Below are 20,078 nucleotides of genomic sequence, written 5' to 3' on the forward strand. Positions count from 1 at the left end.
CCAGCACCGTCCTGCGGCAGCTGCTGGCACAGGCCCTCCACACACTGTCTTGGCCTTGAGCACCTGCCACTCCAGGGCAGACTGGGCCCCCACCTCCCCCAGCACTGCCTCCTGTCTCATCCCCCACCTGTCACCTCCACAGTTGCCTTGTCTGGCACCTCACCTTCTCTCAGGTTCCCCTGTGAGACTAACTGAAATCCCTGCAGCTGCTTCGAGGCCCACAGAGCCTGGGCTGGGCCAGAGGACACTGAGGGCCGAGAGTGATGGAGGGTGTGTGGACTGGGAAACTCGGCCTCCTTGCAAACACTCCAGGAGAGAGGAGAGAGGGGAGGGGGCAGGAGGCTGGGCACCCCTCCTGGAGGCTCACACTGGCCGCTAGAGGACTAGGGTGGGTGCTGTGACGGGAGCCAGACCTACACCCAGATTTCCTGCTGGGTTCTTCCCCCTTTCTCTGTTATTGTCTGTCTGTCTCTCTCTCCATCTCTATCTTTTTATCTACCTTTTTGAAATCATGCACAGAACTAAGTTTTGAATCTGGCTGACTTTTCCATTTACTGGCCAAGAGACCTTGGACAAATACTTCCTCTCCCCCAGCCTCAGTTTTCGGTTCTGTGAAAAGGGCATACAATCTTCCCAGCAGGGAGAGGATGAGATGAGAGGAGTGCAGGGGGCGGGGCCAGCCCTTCCCTGGGCCTCCCTCTGCCTGCTGGCTTGCCTCATCTGGGTCTATCTGTCCCTCCATAGGGGGCTGGGAGAATGAGCCTCTGGGGGCTTGAGCATGGGACAGGGAGGTAGTGATGGTGGCAGCAGCGTCAGAGGGCTGGATGTTGGGGAGAAGCTGGGCCACACAGGTCCCTGACCTTCACTAAGCCTCTCCTTCTTCCCCTCACCCCACAGCCCCCGGCACCCACACGGAGCATGACCATTGAGGATGGCGCACGCCCACGGCTCCCTGTGCCCCCCACTGCCGCCCGGTAGGATGTCCTGGCCCCACGGGGCCCTGCTCTTCCTCTGGCTCTTCTCCCCACCCTTGGGGGCCGGCGGGGGTGGTGTGGCCTTGACATCAGCTGCTGCAGGGGGCTCCCCGCCCGCCACCTCGTGCCCCGCGGCCTGCTCCTGCAGCAACCAGGCCAGCCGCGTGATCTGCACGAGGAGAGAACTGGCCGAGGTGCCGGCCAGCATCCCTGTCAACACGCGGTACCTGAACCTCCAGGAGAACGGCATCCAGGTGAGCCGGGGCCTGTGTGGGGAGGGGTACAGGTGGTGGCTGGTCCTCCACCCTGAGCAGGCGAGGGCCTTCTGGGTGTCCCCACCCACTCTTCACGCCACCCCCTGGACATTCACGAGATGCTGTCTGCATCCCATTACCCTGAACCAAAGCTATCTGGGTTTTCTCGGGCACGAGGCTCCCTGTCTCTGTGTCATTGTGCTGGGGCCCAGACAGGACCACCTGCCCATCTCACACAGTGGGGGACAGGCAAGTGCTGGGCCTGACCTGGTCCTGGAGTCACAGGTTGTGCCAAGAGCCACGCTCCCACAGGGCCTCTGTGCGGTTTGCACCGCACCCAGCCCTGCCTTGCGTGGCCTCAGGCGCGTGATGGCATGACTGTACCTCTGGGTCTTCATCTAAAAAATGGGGGTAATAAGAGCCCCTTCCCGAGGGTTTGGGGTGCAGACTGATAGGTTTAAAATCGCCCTGGCGCCTGGCAAGCACACATTCTCTTTCTGTATGGCTCGCATCTCTGTTTCCAGGAGGGGATGAGACTTGGGGAGTATCCTGTGCCTGGAGCTGTGCTGGGACAGGGCGGCGGCCGCCCCATTAATTATGACTGGCTCAGATGGGCCCTGAACGGGGCTTTGGGGGCAGAGCTGTGCCTGTGTGAAGCTGGGTCCCTCCTCCTCTTCTCCCTTGCTGCTTGGGGCCTCCTGTGCTGAGCAGTGTCCCTGCCACTAGGTACCAGTAACACTAGCCCTCAATTCCAAAAAACGTCTCTAGATGTTGGCCCATACTCCCTGGGATGACTTGCCCCGGTTGGGATCCACTGTTGGTCAGTCCCCTGCCCCCATCGCTGCAGACCTCTCCTGCCCCAGCTCATAAAGCCAGGAGGAAGAGGGCTCTTGTGCAAATGTCCCAGGTTCCCTGGGCTGACATTCCCCTCCTCCACCACACTTCCTGCTCTGTCCCTCTGGAAGGGGGTGGGGTCTGCAGCCCCCATCTGACCCTCCTAGAAAGCCTGGGGACCAGGGCTCCCCTCTGCTAGGGAAAGAGGGGACCTGTTAGGGGGGCAGTGCCAGGCGCACTGCCACAGGCAAGAAGGCTGTCCTCTCCTGGGTGGCCGTGGGGCAAGGAACAGTGAAGCCAGAGTTGGGGTCCGGAAACAGAAGGGGCCGGCTCACATCACCCCACCCCTGCTCCTGCAGGATGGTGTCCTCTGGCTGCAGGCCACCTCACCAGTCACATCCTTACCTCTTCTACCAGTGCGCTTTGAGTCCGCCTCACACCCCTCCAGCTGCAGTCCCAGCTGACCTGTCATGTCCCCCTGAAGGGGGTGACACTCCCCTTCATTGTCATCATACACCTGCCTCTGACTCCATCCATCCAACCTTCATTTATTCACCTGACAGTCAGCAACACCCGTTCTGTGCCAAGCCCTGTCCTAGGTGATGACTATGACTGGCAAAGCCTTTCCCTGCCCCTGGCTGGCTTACATTTTAGGAGGGAAGCAGCAGTAAACAAATAAATGAGCCAGCCGTCAGGCTGGGACAGCTGCGCTAGAGAGCTGGCGGTGGAGGTTAGAGCACCAGGCGGTACATCTGTAAGAAGGAGCTGCTGAGTCCACTCCAACAGTGGCCCAAGGCCATGGCAGCATCTCTTTTTCTCTTTGGGGAGCTTGATGAACAATTTCATCCTACAAATATTTGCTGAGCGCCCACCGAGTGTGGGGCCTGCTCTCAATGCCGCCCACAGACCTGTGGAGGGCACGTAGCTGACAGCAACCGAGCAGCACCCCAGAGCCCTGCCATGTCCTACCTCCTTCAATGCCCGGCCCATCCTCCCAGCGGCCACCAAGCAGCCCTCCGAAACACAAGCGACCAGGTGCTCTCCTTTGCCTAAAACCATCTGCAAGCTTCTGGACTCCAGAATGAAGTTCAGGCTCTTTATTGCAATAACCGATCCCCTTAGTTTAGCCTGACCCAGCCTCTCCGGCCGACTGGTCGCTCTCCCGGTGCTGAGGAGTTGCTCAGGCTGTCGCTCTGCCTGAATATGCCTCTCTTTGGCCCTGGGGTCTCCCAGGCCAGCCTTCCCTCACCGCCTTCCACTCGGGGTCCACAGCCCACCCCAGACACCCCAGCCCTTACCCTAAACGCTTCTGTTGATTAAATGTCTCCCATTTTCTTGTGTGTGGGAGGCAGGGGTCTGGGCACTCAGGACACATCAGTGACCAAAACCAGCAGCCAGCCCTGCCCTCACTGAGTCTGCGGTCTATGGTCTAGACATAGGTGTAGTCGGTCAGTGGTTTGTGTTTGTTAAAGGAAGTGGGGAAAGTAAGTAGAGGGGGAGGGGTGGTGGGTGCAAGAGGGGGATTCTGGCCGCAGCTTTGCAGACACATAGATCAGGGTGGCCTCGTGGAAAAGGTGACATTTGAGCACATGTTTGGGGACGGTAAGGGAGGGAGCCTGGGCACATCTGGGGAAGGGCATTCCAGGCAGGGGGCTGCAAGGTGGGAGGAACAGCCAGGCCTCCAGCTGGAGCAGAGCGAGGGGCCAAGTGAGAGAGCGGGAGGGGAGGGCTGAGAGGGGACAATGGGGGCAGATCCTGCTGGGCCTCATGGTCACAGTGAGAACTTGGGCTCTTCTCTGGGTGGCTCCGGGCAGAAGACAGGCAGGCTCTGACTTGGTCTCTGTCCACGGTGCTGGGCACAGACTGCAGGGGCAAGGGTGTCTTGGCTCAGACAGGCTGGTTGTGGTGGAGGTGCTGATAAGTACGCAGATTCTGGGTCTGTTTTGAAGGTGTAGGTGAGCGGATTTTCCTGCAGAGTGGATGTGGGAAAGGGGGAAGAGAGAGACGGTGACGCCAAGGTCTTAGGTCTGAGCTGGTCCCTTTGGTTGGACCTGTTTGCTCGTGTCTCCATCTCCGGGCTACTGGCCTCCAAAACTTTTTGATCCGCATCCCTGACAGAATACACATGTGAGCCCGGTGGACATAGATGAATTTATTTGTAAGTCAAACATCGTGTATGGCATCCATGCGCTATGTACATTATAAAGCACACACACAAGTGGACGCTGTTAAAAGATTAGGGAACATGCTCGAAGCCCTAACACTGTCATTTCTCATCCTGGGGGTCCCTGCACCCCCACTCTGGAAACCACTGACCCCCCACACTGCACATTCCATGAGGGTAGAGAGTGCCTTGTCCACAAGAGTGGGTGCTTGTGAGCGTTCAGTCGAATTGGCCTCCTTAGTGGACACTTTGCAGGTGGCAGGATGGGGCCACCTTGGGACCTATTAGAGGAGCTTTAAAAATAATAACTTTTTAATTATCTAAATTAAAAAGATGAAAAAAGTCACCCTAGTCCCACCATTTACAGTTGATATAAATAACTACTGCTACATCTTGTTTTAAAGCCTTCCTCGCTCTTTTCGGTGCCTCTGTACATGTATTTTTAAATTATTGATTACAGAATGAATACAAATTAATTTAGAAACACTAGAAAATATACCTGAGTAAAAACGCAGGTACAAAAGCCAGCTGTAATTTGACAGCCACAGGTAACGCCTATGAGTCTTGGTGTCTGCCAGTCCCACACTCTCCACGTACCTTCTCAGTCTGTACGCAGTAGGCTCCGGTCAGTAAACCGATTTCTTGCTGTCCTTTTTTTTCCCAAAGAAAAAACGAAATCACAGAATTTCCTGCTGTTTGCTACTGCTTTTGGCACCTAGGAGCTTCACCGTGAAACGTCCTTGTCCCTGACACTGACCCTCGTCTGTCATGTCGACTCCGGCGCTAGGCGTCCTGGTATTAGGCAGTCCCTTCTTGTTTCCAACGTCTCCACTGATACAATGTCCTTGGTGCTGGTTCTTCCACACATGCTGGATTCTGCCCTTGGGATCAATTCCTACAGGTGGAATTGCAGGGCCGGAGGGCAGATCAGAGAAGCGCTGCCCCGTCAGCCCTGTGTGTCCTGCTCATTTGAGTGTTGTCTTCCCTCGCGGTGGCAGTGAGCCTCCCAAACACGCATGCACACAAGGGGTGTGGCACCAAAGCTCTGTAGAGATGGTCTGAGTTCTGGAGACTTGAGAGCCTCCCCTGTCCATGGTCACTCACTTGTCATCTGGCTCCTGCACAGACTGTTTTGAGGGCAGGGACTTCACCCATTCCCTTCTGGTCTCCCCAGCACCTGGAGCAGAGAGAACCTGGTGCACAGTAGGTGCTCAGCAGACATTTGTGGGTGAATAGAAGGAAGGCACTCTTGCAAGCTCCCACCCAGGGGACTTAGCAGAGGCGGGGGACCATCTGTTAGCGGAACAAGCGTCGAATCCCTGTGGCGCTTTGAGAATGGGGGTGCCCTGGGGCTCCCTTCACCTGTTCCCACTGCCCTGGTCTGTGGAGCAGTGAGGATCGTGGGCTACACGGGAAGTGCGGGGGACTCCAAGTGCACCGACCAAGTGGCTACGCTGAGTGGCCACACTGGCCTCTCACTGGGACAATGGTGGCGACGTTTGGGGAGGGTCAGAATGCCCTTCAGTGACATGATGGGGACAGCAGGTGGTGGAGGTGGTTGTTTGAATGCCCTTCATGGCCAAAATAATATTTTTCAAAATCAGCACTTTTCCGTGCTCCCCTAACTGTGCTTGAGAGCAAGCCCAAAGCCCGCAGAGACCCCTTCTAAGGTGGAGGCATGGGGATGCACCTGCCCTCTGCCTCGAAGCCCTGATGCCACTCAGGCTGAGCCACGTGCCACTGTCCTCACAGCCCCCTGGAGAAGCAGGGGTGGAGCCGGGGCACTGGCTGGGGAGGCATCCTTTGGCCAGGCAGGTCCGGTACCACCCTGCTCCTCTGTCTCCTGGTGGGTCCGGGTAGACCCACTCTCAGCCAGCCCACTCTCCTCCTCAGTGAGACCCCCATCCTGTCGGCTTCCTCCCTCACTGCTTGTGTCCTGGTCCTGCTCTGGTCCCCTCATCCCCAGAGCCAACCACCCTAATGTGTTTATTGTGGATCTTTCTGCTTGTGTGTGTTCTGGAAAATGCTTATTGTTGCTTTGTGTGTGTATATTTTTAATTTATGTAAATGAAGCTGTGTTATAGATGGCTTTCTTTGTCTCACTGTTTTCACTCGGCCTGGGTTGTTAAGAGCCATCCACATGGCTCTGTGTGTGTGTGTGTGTGTGTGTGTGTGTGTCTACTCCATTGCTTTAACTGCTATAGAATTCCCCTTGATGGACACCCCCCCATACCCTGCCCACCTACCCCCCCAATTAGGACAGACACCCAGGAGGCTTCACGCTGCCCCCACCACAAATTCTCCCTTGGGAACCCTTTGGGACGTTTGTGATAATGTCTTGGAATATACACCAGGGGGATTGGTGGCTCAGAGGACATGCACTTAACCTAACAAAGTACTAATCCCAGAGGTTTGTAGCGGGCTGCCGTGGGTCCCTCGGGGGTCTGCCGTGAGGTCACGTGGGCAGAGCGTGTGAGTGCACTTGGCCAGGCGTGTGCTTCTGACCTGAGAAACCAATCAACCCCTCCGAGGGACATACTCAGAGGCACTGTAGAGTTAGATCGGCCCAACTGGAGCAGCCTGTGTCCCTTACAGTCGTGGCCTCAGTTAAATAACTCACGGCATTTTCACCACACGTGATGCAACCACGTAGAGCGGAGTTTCGAAGAACAGCGAATGACACAGGAAAATGCTCAGAATACAGTATTGTGCTTTCAAAGAATTCAAGTAGGATGTCCAATTCGTTTTTAAAACTTAATTTAAAAAACAACAACACACAGCGACCACCCAGAAATGTTAGCAGCACTTATGATTGCAGGGGACAGTTGAGTTTTGACTCAAACTTTCCTCAGGTGTATTGTCAAGCCCGTCTGGGCCTCAGTTTTATCACCACTAAAATGGGGATGATAAATCTCCCTGTCACAGAGCCGCTGAGAAATTTGGTGCCACCATGTGCCAGGCGTTCTTTATGGCCCCAGGGACACAGTGGTCGCTGGTAGATCAGATGAGGCAGCACATGTGTGATGAGTTAGCCTGGCAAGTGGTCAGCTGCCGAGGATGCCAGAGAATGTAGACAGTAAGACCGTTGTCACGGTCGGTCGCCATCGTCTTTCTTGACTCAGAGAAACGGCAACCTCAAAAGCGCGTTCTCTGAGCTCCCGCCCAGCCCAGGCAAGCCCCGCTGGTCCCACAGCCCACCGACGGGACCGTGGATGCCAGCCTCAGTCACTGCTGGCTCCGACACTCAGCACAGAGCCTGCTGTCCTGTTAAATTACCGAATCAGAGAAGCCATGTGGCCTCTAAACCTCATGACAGCCCCAGGGGTGGGGAGTGGTGGCAGTCTCATCTCCACTTTTCAGTTGAGCAAACTAAGGCAGAAAACCCATGTTCCCCTTCCATTAATTACATTCCCTCTCTGAGCCAGCGACCCGCCAGGAGGGTGGGCTGGGAGGATGCATGCGGCCCCCAGTGTCACTCCAAGTCCTAGTTCCATGATCAGCAAACTTCACCCTCACAACCATCCCATGAGTGGTCCTCTCCTTAGCCCCATTTTACAGATGAGGAAATTGTAGGAGAGCGAGACTCTTGTGCAAGAGGCAACCATTAGTGCATGGGGTTGGGACTTAGCCCGGCAGGCTGGCTGCAGAACTTGATTTCTTAATGCTCTTCTGATGCCTGCGAATTTGCAGCTCTGGGTCCCGCGCCCTGGTGACTGGATTGCTGTACTGGCTCTGGCCTCATCCTTGCTCATCAGGATGTTTGCCTCTGCTGCCTCCTGGCCTTCATCTGTCTCCCACCCCCAGCCAGAATCACCACATCAGCCCTGGGCTTTAAACCGGCCCCTGTTCCCCTCCCAGTGAAGACCTTTCCCAAACTGACTGGCCTGGTACCAGCCACACCGCACTCAGGGGCGCCCTCTGCTGGGCCCAGACGCCGCCCCAGCCCTTCGCTTTCAGTCCTTCCAGGTCTCGTCCTCGAATGGCCACACTCACTGTTTCCACTTGCCTCGTCTGCCTCGTACCAGTCACTCCTCCTCTCAGTTCCAGATACCGGTGCTTTAATCCTCACACCACTGTGAAGTGGGTCTCGTTTCCACGTGGAAACAGGCTCCTAGTGGGGAGCCCGGCTGAGACCTCGAGTCCCTCTTCCTCCTGCGTCTGACGGACCCCGCTAGTGCGTCCACAGCACCCAGTTCACGGCCCTGATTGGTTTGAGCACCTACTTCTTGCCAGGTGCTGCTCTAGGCGCAGTGAGCAGGACAGGTACACATTCCTGCCCCCGTGAAGCTGGGTGGACAGACAGGGCAGAAGGCACAGAATACAGCTGACCATTGACCAATGCGGGGGGCTAAGGGTGCTGACACCTGCCCAGTCGAAAGTCTGTGTATAACAAAACTCCTCCAAAACTTTGTTGTCCCTCGGTATCCGCGAGGGGGTTATTCCAGGACCCCTTGCAGATACCAAAATCCATGGATACTCAAGTTCCTGATATAAAAATATGGTGAACAACGCCTGCAGTCGGCCCTCCACATCCACAGGCTCCCAACGTCAGATTGAATACAGTGCAGGCATTTATCGAAAAAACACCCATACGGTTCAAAGCCGTGTTGTTCAAGGGTCAACTGCATGATGCAGCGCATGCTAGATGGAAATGAGAGGCGAAAGCCAAGCAAAATAGGCAAGACGGGGTGGGGGGGCGCGGGGACACCATCCTGGGAAGGGAGATGGTTGATCCCTGAGCCCCCACCTAACCTGTTTTCCACTCCACCCAGCTGCTGCCTTATGCAAAGCTGGGGTGCATTTAGACACTAGTGCATTCTTGTGATATAGAATTACCCGTGTATTATTTGCACCCAGGTTTAGATGCCTGTCTGGGATCCTGGGGGTGGGGCATCAGGCCTGGCTCAGCACCCAGGACAGGGCCTGGCCCCAGAGGCCTCAGGGGACAACTCCTAGGTGGATGAGTGAAAGAAAGTGAGTGGAAGGGAGGGAGGGAAGAGGATAGATGCGTGGATGGATGGATGGTCACATAATTGAATGAGTGGGGCAGGCATCAGGAGGAGAGGTCTCACCAGGCAGAGATGGTCAGGAGGCTTATCCAGGAGAAAGGCTTTCTTAGGAAACCTTGAGTGACGAGGGCCTTGTGGAAGTGCAGAGGCTCAGATGGTGTTCTGGGAGGGGACTGCAGGAGCTCAGGTGAGGAGGAGGGTGACAAGCATGGACATGGATGGCACACCTACTAGGTGCTGGTGGTGAACTAAGCCCCTGACATGTGAAAAGGCATTTACTCCTCTCACCAATCCCAGGGGTCTTACAGACTCCTTTGTAAGCCCCAAGAGGTCTCAAGTTCACCTCAAGTCACACAGGTTGTACAGGGACAGCCTGACCACAGAGCCTTTACCACGTGGCTGCCCGGCTCAGCTCGACACGGCATGCAGAACAGCTGGGGGGGGATGGGCACAGGGGTCATTTGGGGTGCTGAAGGCCAGTGGAGTTCGGGCTTTTTCCTCTCCAGGAAAGGGTGGGGGCTCCTGGGCTCGGGCCAGACTCCTTCCCCACCCCCACCTGGTGTATAGGTAGAGGACTAACCTGTGGTGGTGGGTGCCAGGGGAGCTGAGCGGTTGGTTGGCTCCAGCTGTCCTCACCGAGTATGGCTCCTCCAAAGTGCGCATGGAACCTCTAGACACCCTACTGCTTAGAGGTCAATACCGGCGTGGCCTGGAGCCTCCTAGCAGGAGCAACTTTAGGATTTGTTGTGGGGTTGGGAAGGAATGATGCAATAACAGACTTCACTGAAAGAGGAGACGCTGTGGTCTGAGTGGCAACCTGCTGCTGGGCTGGGCTCGTTCTCTCTTAGTCCTCAGGGCCCCAGGGGAGGACGCCAAGGTCGGGAGGCTGAGTCTGGGCCTGAGTGGCTCAGAGAGTGAGGTGGAGGCCTGCAGTAGTCCCCACGCCTGCCAGGCTCCAGCCACATCCTGGCAATCAGGGAAGTCCCCATTGAAAAGGGAGGGACAAGTCCCTCATCTCAGGGAAGGAGGAAACAGGAGAGGTCATCATGGAAGCAGCTGGTACAGAAAAATAACAATGTTTTTAAAAATTGTGAATATAAAAAAAAATTGACTCAAAAAGAAATACAAAAGTAAGTTCAGTGGTACCTCGGTTTTCGAACGTCTCCGTTGACGAATATTTCGGTTTACAAGTGCCATAAATTTTATGAATCTATGGTATCATTAGATAGTAAAATTCACGTTAAATTTGCAGTTTTAGGGGTTGATTTTAAAGGTCTGGAACGGATTAATCCATTGTGCATTACTTTCTATGGGGAAACCACGCCTCGGTTTTCGAACGTTTCAGAACTCGAACAGTCTTCCAGAATGGATTACGTTAAAAAACCGAGGTACCACTGTTCACTACATTTTTGTTATCAGTTCATTACATTCAAAATGTATAAAAACAATTTATCTTAATAGTGTTAAGATGAATAATTCACTTAATCATTTTCCCATCACAGTTAAATTTTTGATAAAGAATTTCTTGACAGTTTTATTTTCTTAAAAATTCCAACAGAACACAGTGGGGTTTTTTCAGCAATAGTAGCATTTACTTTCCATGAATGAAGTTGCAGAATAAAAGAGAGGGGAGAAGCCCCCCCTGGGGGCAGGAGGTGGTCACTGATGGAGCCGACATCCCTTGCCTGACTGGTGTCTGTGTCCTTGACACTCGACACGGAGCCGGTGTGGGTGAGGGTGGGCTTAGCAAATGTGGGTGAAGAAGTGAGGGGCCTGGGAACTCGGGCCATAAGCGGTCATCAGAGGTAGGACCCCAGGCCTCGTTCCTCTGCCACATGGCAAAATTTCAGGCCAAGACGTCTGGCTGAGAGGCTGGGGGCATTGGTCTGCTCCAAGAACCACCGCGTCCATCCCACTCTGTCAGCGGCCACAAGGGTGACCTGGCCCCCGGCCTCAGAGAGGGTTTGCGATCACCTTCTCTGGATGAGGGAGGTTTAAACTGCTGTGGAAGCCTGTGTCTCCCCCTGCAGCCAGGACAGCGCCTGCGACCTGTTACACTATTGCGCTTAAAATGATCATTCGTGTAATTATTACGTTTAGCGTCTCTCTTCCCCACTCGAGGTCAGGCTCTGGGTAGATGGCTGTGGCTGTCTTGTCCACAGCTGGCCCTCCGGAGCCCCACATGGTGTTTGACACATAGCAGGCACCTAAAGACTGTCAAATGAACAAATTAACGCACAGGTAATGTTTGAGTGACGAGCTGTGTTGCTGAGAAAAACACACTGAAACCTGCGAAGAGTCCCGCCCTCTCAGTTCAGGGTGGGGACCTTGTGTTTAGATTCTGGAGAAGCAGACTTTGAGGCCTGGTCCCGCTACTTTGGAGCTGTGAGGCTGAGGACAAATGACGTTGTGATGTCCTTCCACAGATAATGGGCCTTCCCTGTCTGCTCCCTCAGAACTGCTTTATCAATCAAGAAATAAACAGTGACGAAGAGGTATTTGGGCCGGGAGAATGAGGGGTAAGCAGGAGTTTTCCAGGTAGATTAAAAGGGAAGGGCCTGCTGAGCAAAGAGAACAGCCCATGCAAAGGTGGAGGGCCTGGTAAGATAGTTCCAGGAGCTGATACAGGCTGAAAGGTAGCTGGAGCGAGGGGCCGTGTGGAGGGCGAGGCGAGGCAGGTACACTCCAGGCCAAGCAAGGCTTCCGACACAGGCTGACTTTCCTCTGAGGGCACTGGAAAGCCACGGAGGGCTCTAGAGGAGGACAGCGGCAGGGTCAGCTCTGGGTGTAGCAAGACCCTGGAGATGGAGTGAAGGGGAGAGACTGGAGGCCGAGCAAGTTGAGGCCTGAGCTGGGTGGGCCATGGGATGGAGAAGAGATGACTGTCAATGAGACATTCAAAAGGGCTAGAACCATCAGGCTTGCCGGCTGCCCCCACAGATGAGGCGGTGGCTGGTTCCGGATTCAAGTCTGCAGGTCGGCTTTTGACTGGGAGGCTGGACTGGAGAGGCTGTGCTGAGAACAGGAACCCTGCAAGGAGGAAGGGGCAGGGGGCCCCCGGCAGCACTTCCCTGCTTGGTTTGCAGAGGGGCTTCCTGGGAACTGCCCCCCCACACCCCCACCAGTAAGTGACTAAGACGGGAAGAGGGCGCCACTTCCTCAGAGTTCTCTCTGGCACCTGGGCCAGCAATCCCTCTGTTCTCAACTTCTCAGTCCAAACTCTCAAGTCTAACCTTTCAGAGTCCCCCTCGTTCTCTCCCTGGTGATCAGCGATGATGGGAATGTCCTCCTCCTATTATTATTATTATCATTATAAATAACAGAAATAGCAGTGAGGGCCTGCTCTGTGCTTCGCCAGCATTTGCCGGGGCGATGAGAAAGGCATCCTGTGCAAAGGGTGCTGTGGTCATGACGTCCTGGAAACACAGGGTGGGGCAAAGCAAAACCGTCCTCTCCCGAAGGATGAAGGGCATCTGGGAACTTTAACCCACTGAGCACTGGAACCTCTGGGGGAGACACGCGGGCTCCCAATGCCTTTGACCAGGAAAGATTTTGTCATGTTCCTGTTTAGCACCTCAAGGGATGGTCCTGTGAGAAGCTGTGCTGGGAAATGTGCAGCCTGGGCTGCACTGCATGTGTCCTCGGATAGATGAGGAAACCAAGGCCCCAGGCACCCACACAGCAGAGCCAGGCTTCCAGAGCTCAGGCCCCTGTCCTGCCCCTCAGCCTCCTGCACAGACAGGCACAGCCCCAAGGCCAGCCAGCGCAGAGGCCCCAGGCCAGCGGGGGGCCTCCCGGAACCCTCCTGCTGCCTCCCAGGCCAGCCTGCCGTCATGTCTGCCCTTTGGTCCCAGGGAAGTCAGGTACTGCAGTGGCCACCTCCCCAGTGGCAGGAGCCTCCTTAGGCCAATCACCCACCAGCTTGTTTTAGGTGAGACTCACCGCCTCCTGGGTGCAAAATGCCACTTTGTCCAGGTTTTGTCCAGCTGAAGAGTCAGCCATGTTCACCGCAGGAAATTAGAGACCGCGGAAGCATAATAAGGACAATAAAGGACGGGCCCTGTCCGTTCCATGTCAGCATCCAAAAGTAGGGGTAGCCTGGGAACAAGTTCTAGACAGCCAGGACACGGTTTCTGAAGCATGATTCACGATATGGGAAAGTGCTCACAATATAATACTGTTACGGGGAAATGCAGGGCCCAGGAGAGGGTATCATATCACCAAAATGTTGTAAAAACATGAAAAAGATGATGGAAACTACATCCCTGCATTGTACGCGCAGGGAAAGAGATTGGAGCTGTACACCAAGGTGTCCACATAAGTGAATTCTGGGCACAGGCCCTTTGGCTGATTTTTCTTTTTTTCTTATGCTTTTTCTTAAAATGAGTATATGTTGCTTTTATCAGAAGAAAGAGAGTTGCTTCGTTCTTCTATCTAACCTGCTACCCAGCACAGGCCTGGCCCCAGGAGACTTCGGTTGGTGTTTATTAGAGGAAGGAGGGCTGGCTGGGAGGGGACGTCCCTTCCTGGACACCTACTCTGTGCTGTGTATGTCCTCTGTTATCCCCATTGTCCCTATAAGCCGTTCAAAGTGACTTGAGCAATCCAAAGTTTTGAGAGCCCATATATCCCTTGTCTGTCTGTCCCTTGCACCTTGAGGTCACAAGGACCCTCCCTCTGGCAAAGTGCCAGGTTGTTTTCCAAATTCCCAGGAATCTGGTTTCCACCTAGGGAATGGACCCCAATTTTGGTCAGGAAGGACCCCAAGAGGGGACAGAGGCAGACAGACAGCTGGGGCAGCGGAGCTCAGGGCGGGGGCCGGGGTAGGTAGATGGGGTCAGGACGTCCTCTGCAGCAGGTGACAGACCCTGAGCTGGGTGTTGAAGGCAGAGGAGAGGTAGCCAGGAAAGGTGTTCCTGGCAGAGGGAACGGCAAGTGCAAAGGCCTAGAGGCAGAGATGAGTCTGCCTTGTTCGGGGACTTGCTAGGACGGAAGGGAGATGGGAAGGAGGAGGGGAGAAAGGCATGCCAGGCAGGGACTGTGTCTTAATGGGGGGTGGTACCCTCCTGTCATCCTGGTTTGTGTGGAGAGGAAGAGTCTTGTTCTGGGAAGGATGGGCCTCTGGGACGGCTGTACGCTGGAGGGTCAGGGAGCTATGGGTGTAAACAGACCTCCCGTGGCCAGGTGTCCAGGTGGGAGAGGGGCAAGCTGGGCTGGGGCTGGGGCAATGGACTGGAGAGGAGGGGACAGAATGGGGAGCCAGAGAACGGAGGGTCGGGCTCGGGAATTGGGGACAGCAAGTGTCACACTACGACCCGATTTTTGCCACCCTGGAGCCGTCCTCCATAGGTGGCCGCAAGTAGCCTTGGGATAGAAGGCTCAGGGCTCTAATCCCAGCGGCACAGCAGCAGTTACTCAACACCAGTAATAACAGTAATGATGACGATGTGATGTGAGCCCCTGAGCACTCTGGAGGAGCTGGCACTGCCTGTGCGCTGGCCCTGTGACCTCCTTCCCCCTTCCTGACTGCCCCCGAAGTGGCTGTCATCATTGTCCCTTCAGGGCCAGCCATGGACCTAGGCCCCAATTGCTCAAGTGATAGACCCTACAACCAGGGCAGGGACATGGGATGTAAATGGAGCTCTGTCTTCATGGCCACATCTGTGGCCACATCTGGAGCTCTGTCGAATGGTCACAGCGATGCCATCCGTCCGGTCAGTGAGAGGTGGCTGTGCGGGTGGGACCCTGGCCAGTCTCCACCTCCCTGTGCCTCCATTCCCTCCTTCCTGAAATGGGGCCCTAACGGTCCTCTTCACAGGCTGCTGGGGGACAAAATGTGATTGTGCTGTGAAGCACCGTGGCGTCAGGAAAGCACCGTGTGACGCGTGCAACCCACACACCGAGCACGTGAACTGTAACACACACGTGAGATCGGAAGGCCGGGTGTAAAGAAAGTCAAACTTCTCATTCAGTTTTCATCTTGATTACATGTTGAAATCATAATATTTGGGATCTACTGGGCTAAATAAATGTATGATTAAATTGGTTTCACCTGTTTTGGGTTTTCGTTTAACGTGGCTTCTGGGAAATTTAAAATACATAGTTCGCGGGGTATTTCTGCTGGATTGTGCTGGGGTAAATAGTGGCAAACTGTTTTCTGAGTGTGATTGTACCAGGAATACTGCTGTTCCTTATGCTGGGTGCCTTTCAGGTACGGTCTCGCTTTTTAAACTTTTTAAAAAGTGCTTTTCTACTGATTATAAAAGTAGTTTTTGTCCATTGAAGGAAAAAAAAAATAACTAAGAGTAAAAATTGCCCATAATCCCCAACAGCTGGAGTTCACTGTAAAAAGAACTCACACTATTTCCTTACAGTCTTTTCCTGACACTTATGTGCGGCTACCTAATTCTTTGGCCTCTTTTTAAGTTTTACAAAGTGTCGACCGCACAGTACGCTGTTTGGTGCTCTCCATTTCCCCTTAATATTATAATGCGAGCATCCCCCATGGCATTGACTAGGCTTCAGAAATGCCATCCGATGGCTATATGGACTTCTGTGCCTCAGTGTACCCGGCACGGTGATCAGTGAGGAGAATCTGGTGAGACTCTGCCTTCTAGGCCCAGCACAGCACTGCCCCTTCTGGGGCCCGGCAGCCTCAGCCCCAAGAGTGGTGGCCACGTTCAGGGGTTAAGAGCCTGGACTCTGGAGCCAGACAACCTCAGTCCAATCCCAGGTCTGCTGTCTCCTCCTGTGTGACCTTAGGCAAGTCGCTGTACCTCTCTGTACCTCTGTTCCTTACCACATAAATGGGGAGAATTCATAATCGCGCATGTGAAACACTTGAGACCAGATGTGTTTTGCCTTTCTGGTAGCAGAAAGGTAATAATGGATAGCACACCTTTCATGGCACCGCAGTGCATCTCATGCCCCTAATCAAACGTGCGGATGTTTCTAGAGTGGAAGGTTTGAACAGTCACATGAGTGGGACCAATAAAAGGCCTAAACAGCTTGTATGAGTTCTGATCAGGTTTTGCCACCAAATGGGATTTGGTGCCAAAGTAATGAAAAATCTGGTTTTCTGAGCTTATGGATTTCAGTTTCAGGTGTGGAATAAGTACCTATTGCACAGGACGGTTTGTTGGATTGAATCAGTTGTTGCCCACGAAGCATTTAGAACAGAGTCTAGCACTGAAGACGTGCTCAACACGTTAGCTGCTGTTTAATCTTTTTTATTGAGGTGTAATATACATATAATAAAATGCCCCCGTTTTATGTGCACAGTTTTAACAGCTGCATTCACCCATGCAACCACCACCCCAATTTCTATCACCCCAGGAAGTTCCCTCATGCCCCTTGCCGGCCTGTCCCACACACACGCCCAGAGACACCGCTCAGCAGGTCTAGAGCGAAGGACGAGTCGGGTCCCACCGCTTGTACACTGTGCGTCTGGCTTCTCGTGCTCAACACGAAGCCGGTGAAATTCACCCAAGCCGTTGCGCGTGTTGATAGTTCGTCCCTTATCACGACTGAGCCGGCGTGTTCCACTGCACGCGCGCTGTCCTTCCCCCTTTACGGACATGTGGGCGGCCTCCGGTTTAGGCCAGAATGAACCCAGGTGCTGTGAGCACCCACCATAGGCAGTGGGATGGGCCTCTGTCCCCATTTCTCTTGGGGAAAGTCTCAGGAGTGTGAAGGCAGGGTCATGGGGTAACTCTCAGGTTGATAAGAAACAATCAGACCATTTTCCAAAGTGGCCTTCCGATCTTACTCTCCCACCAGCAAAGATGGAGAGCTCGGGACGCTCCGCCCCTCGCGCGCCAGCACGTGACGGCTTGGCGCTCCTTACGTTTCCTTGTGCATCACTGACCGGTGTCTCTCGCGCCCCCACCCCAGGTGATCCGGACAGACACATTCAAGCACCTGCGGCACCTGGAGATCCTGCAGCTGAGCAAGAACCTGGTGCGTAAGATCGAGGTGGGCGCCTTCAACGGGCTGCCCAGCCTGAACACGCTGGAGCTGTTCGACAACCGGCTGACCACGGTGCCCACGCAAGCCTTCGAGTACCTATCCAAACTGCGGGAGCTCTGGCTGCGCAACAACCCCATCGAAAGCATCCCCTCCTACGCCTTCAACCGCGTGCCCTCGCTGCGGCGCCTGGACCTGGGCGAGCTCAAGCGGCTGGAGTACATCTCGGAGGCGGCCTTCGAGGGCCTGGTCAACCTGCGCTACCTCAACCTGGGCATGTGCAACCTCAAGGACATCCCCAACCTGACGGCCCTGCTGCGCCTGGAGGAGCTGGAGCTGTCGGGCAACCGGCTGGACCTGATCCGCCCGGGCTCCTTCCAGGGCCTCACCAGCCTCCGCAAGCTGTGGCTGATGCACGCCCAGGTGGCCACCATCGAGCGCAACGCCTTCGATGACCTCAAGTCGCTGGAGGAACTCAACCTGTCCCACAACAACCTGATGTCGCTGCCCCACGACCTCTTCACGCCCCTGCACCGCCTGGAGCGCGTCCACCTCAACCATAACCCCTGGCACTGCAACTGCGACGTACTCTGGCTGAGCTGGTGGCTCAAGGAGACGGTGCCGAGTAACACGACCTGCTGCGCCCGCTGCCACGCACCCGCCGGCCTCAAGGGCCGCTACATCGGAGAGCTGGACCAGTCTCACTTCACCTGCTACGCACCGGTCATCGTAGAGCCGCCCACGGACCTCAATGTCACCGAGGGCATGGCCGCAGAGCTCAAGTGCCGCACGGGCACCTCCATGACCTCGGTCAACTGGCTGACGCCCAACGGCACCCTCATGACCCACGGCTCCTACCGCGTGCGCATCTCCGTCCTGCACGACGGCACCCTCAATTTCACCAATGTCACCGTGCAGGACACGGGCCAGTACACGTGCATGGTGACGAACTCGGCGGGCAACACCACTGCCTCAGCCACGCTCAACGTCTCAGCCGTGGACCCGGTGGCGGCCGGCGGTGCTGCTGGCGGTGGGGGCGGCCCAGGGGGCGGTGCTGGCGGAGGGGGCAGTGGTGGTTACACCTACTTCACCACGGTGACCGTGGAGACCCTGGAGACGCAGCCCGGAGAGGAGGTCCTGCAGGCACGGGGGACAGAGAAGGAGCCGCCGGGGCCCACAACCGACGGAGTCTGGGGCGGCGGCCGGCCCGGGGATGCGGCCGGCCCCGCTTCCTCGTCCACCACTGCACCTGCCCCACGCTCCTCAAGGCCCACGGAGAAGGCGTTCACGGTGCCCATCACGGACGTGACAGAGAACGCCCTCAAGGACCTGGACGACGTCATGAAGACCACGAAGATCATCATCGGTTGCTTCGTGGCCATCACGTTCATGGCCGCCGTGATGCTTGTGGCCTTCTACAAGCTGCGCAAGCAGCACCAGCTCCACAAGCACCACGGGCCCACACGCACGGTGGAGATCATCAACGTGGAAGACGAGCTGCCCGCCGCCTCGGCCGTGTCCGTGGCCGCGGCTGCTGCTGTGGCCAGTGGAGGTGGCGTGGGCGGGGACAGCCACCTGGCCCTGCCCGCCCTGGAGCGTGACCACCTCAACCACCACCATTATGTGGCGGCCGCCTTCAAGGCGCACTACAGCAGCAACCCCAGCGGTGGGGGCTGCGGGGGCAAGGGCCCGCCCGGCCTCAACTCCATCCACGAACCTCTGCTCTTCAAGAGCGGCTCCAAGGAGAACGTTCAAGAGACGCAGATCTGACGCTGCCACTGCCCGGGGGGGCCCCGGGCTCGGGACCTACTGGGACCCTCCCCACAGCCACAGCCCCTGCGGACCGCCCAGGGAAGGTCGGGGAAGACGGGCGCAGAGCCCATCTGGACCCCAGGGCGGCTGGCCCAGCAAGGACAGGGTGGGGCCCCAGGCATGGAGCCCCGTGGTTCTGGGTGCCCCGAGGCGATGTGGGATTCAGGAGAAGTGGCCGGAACCCTCCGCTTTTCCTCCTCGCTCTCCTGACCAACCATCCTGGCCCTCTACCTTCCAGGGGAGAGGAGCTTTTTGGAGGGGCGTCCTTTCCCCTCACCCCCAACAACCCTCCTTTTACGGTTCATTTTTTGCAGTTTGACGCCTGTCCCCAGTCCCCACCTGTCCACCCTCGAAACTGAAGAGAGAGACACATGGTCGTCAGCACCTCCAGACCCCCTGGCCCTGCCCTCTACTGAATCCATTCCTGTCCTTTAGGCCCCTTGGCTGGGGGTGGGGCAGCCTCAGCCCACCCCCACAATCACCCCAGCCCTCACCCACACCACAGACTCTTTTGATACTGAAGGGAGGTTTGCGTCAACGACTACCTGCTCTGTAATTACTTTAAAAAAAAAAAACACGGAAAAAGTAAAAAAATATTTTTTTTGGTCATGAAAGCATGGAGGAGAGAAAAAACGAAGTGAATGTGGGTGGGGAGCAGAATGAGAGGATGTTTCAGGCCCTTAAGGAAGGTGGGGGTGCTGTCCCCTCGGGTGCTGAGTACCCTCATCCTTGAGCTCAGAGGTCCCACAAGGAAGGGCTCGGTCACCCGGCACTAGTATTTAATCTCCCCACTGCTCTTTTGAGGTAGGTACTGGGGTCGTCTCCCCTGTCCCCACTTCTCAGCAGAAACCAAGGGACCCCTATTAGTTTCCTGGGGCTACTGCAACAAGTAGTAACAACTGGGTGGCCCAGGACAGCAGGAATGTGGTGCCTCACAGTTCTGGATCCGGGAGTCTGAGCTCAGGTGTGACAGGCTCAGCCCCCTCTGGAACCTGTAGGGGAGGACCCTTCTCTGCCTCTTCCAGCTTCTGGTCGCGCCAGACGTTCCTGGCCTGGTGGCAGCGTC

General features: G+C 55.7%; 1 protein-coding gene across 3 annotated transcripts in view; it reads left to right on the plus strand.

Moving 5' to 3' along the window:
* Positions 1–19,622, plus strand: part of LRRC4B (leucine rich repeat containing 4B) — a 34,577-nt gene extending 14,955 nt beyond the window's left edge. For 2 of the 3 annotated variants that reach the window (XM_074315506.1, XM_019741580.2), the window contains 2 exons: positions 898–1,228; positions 17,129–19,607. In XM_074315506.1, coding sequence (XP_074171607.1) covers positions 932–1,228; positions 17,129–18,970 — 2,139 coding nt within the window. In that variant the 5' untranslated portion in view covers positions 898–931 and the 3' untranslated portion in view covers positions 18,971–19,607. Of the gene's footprint in view, positions 1–897; positions 1,229–17,128 lie in introns of all 3 variants that reach the window. The other variant, XM_074315505.1, reaches the window with a different exon arrangement.
* The last annotated feature ends 456 nt before the right edge of the window (positions 19,623–20,078 follow it).

Source organism: Rhinolophus sinicus, linkage group LG11, assembly GCF_036562045.2.
Source record: "Rhinolophus sinicus isolate RSC01 linkage group LG11, ASM3656204v1, whole genome shotgun sequence".
Lineage (NCBI taxonomy): Eukaryota > Metazoa > Chordata > Mammalia > Chiroptera > Rhinolophidae > Rhinolophus > Rhinolophus sinicus.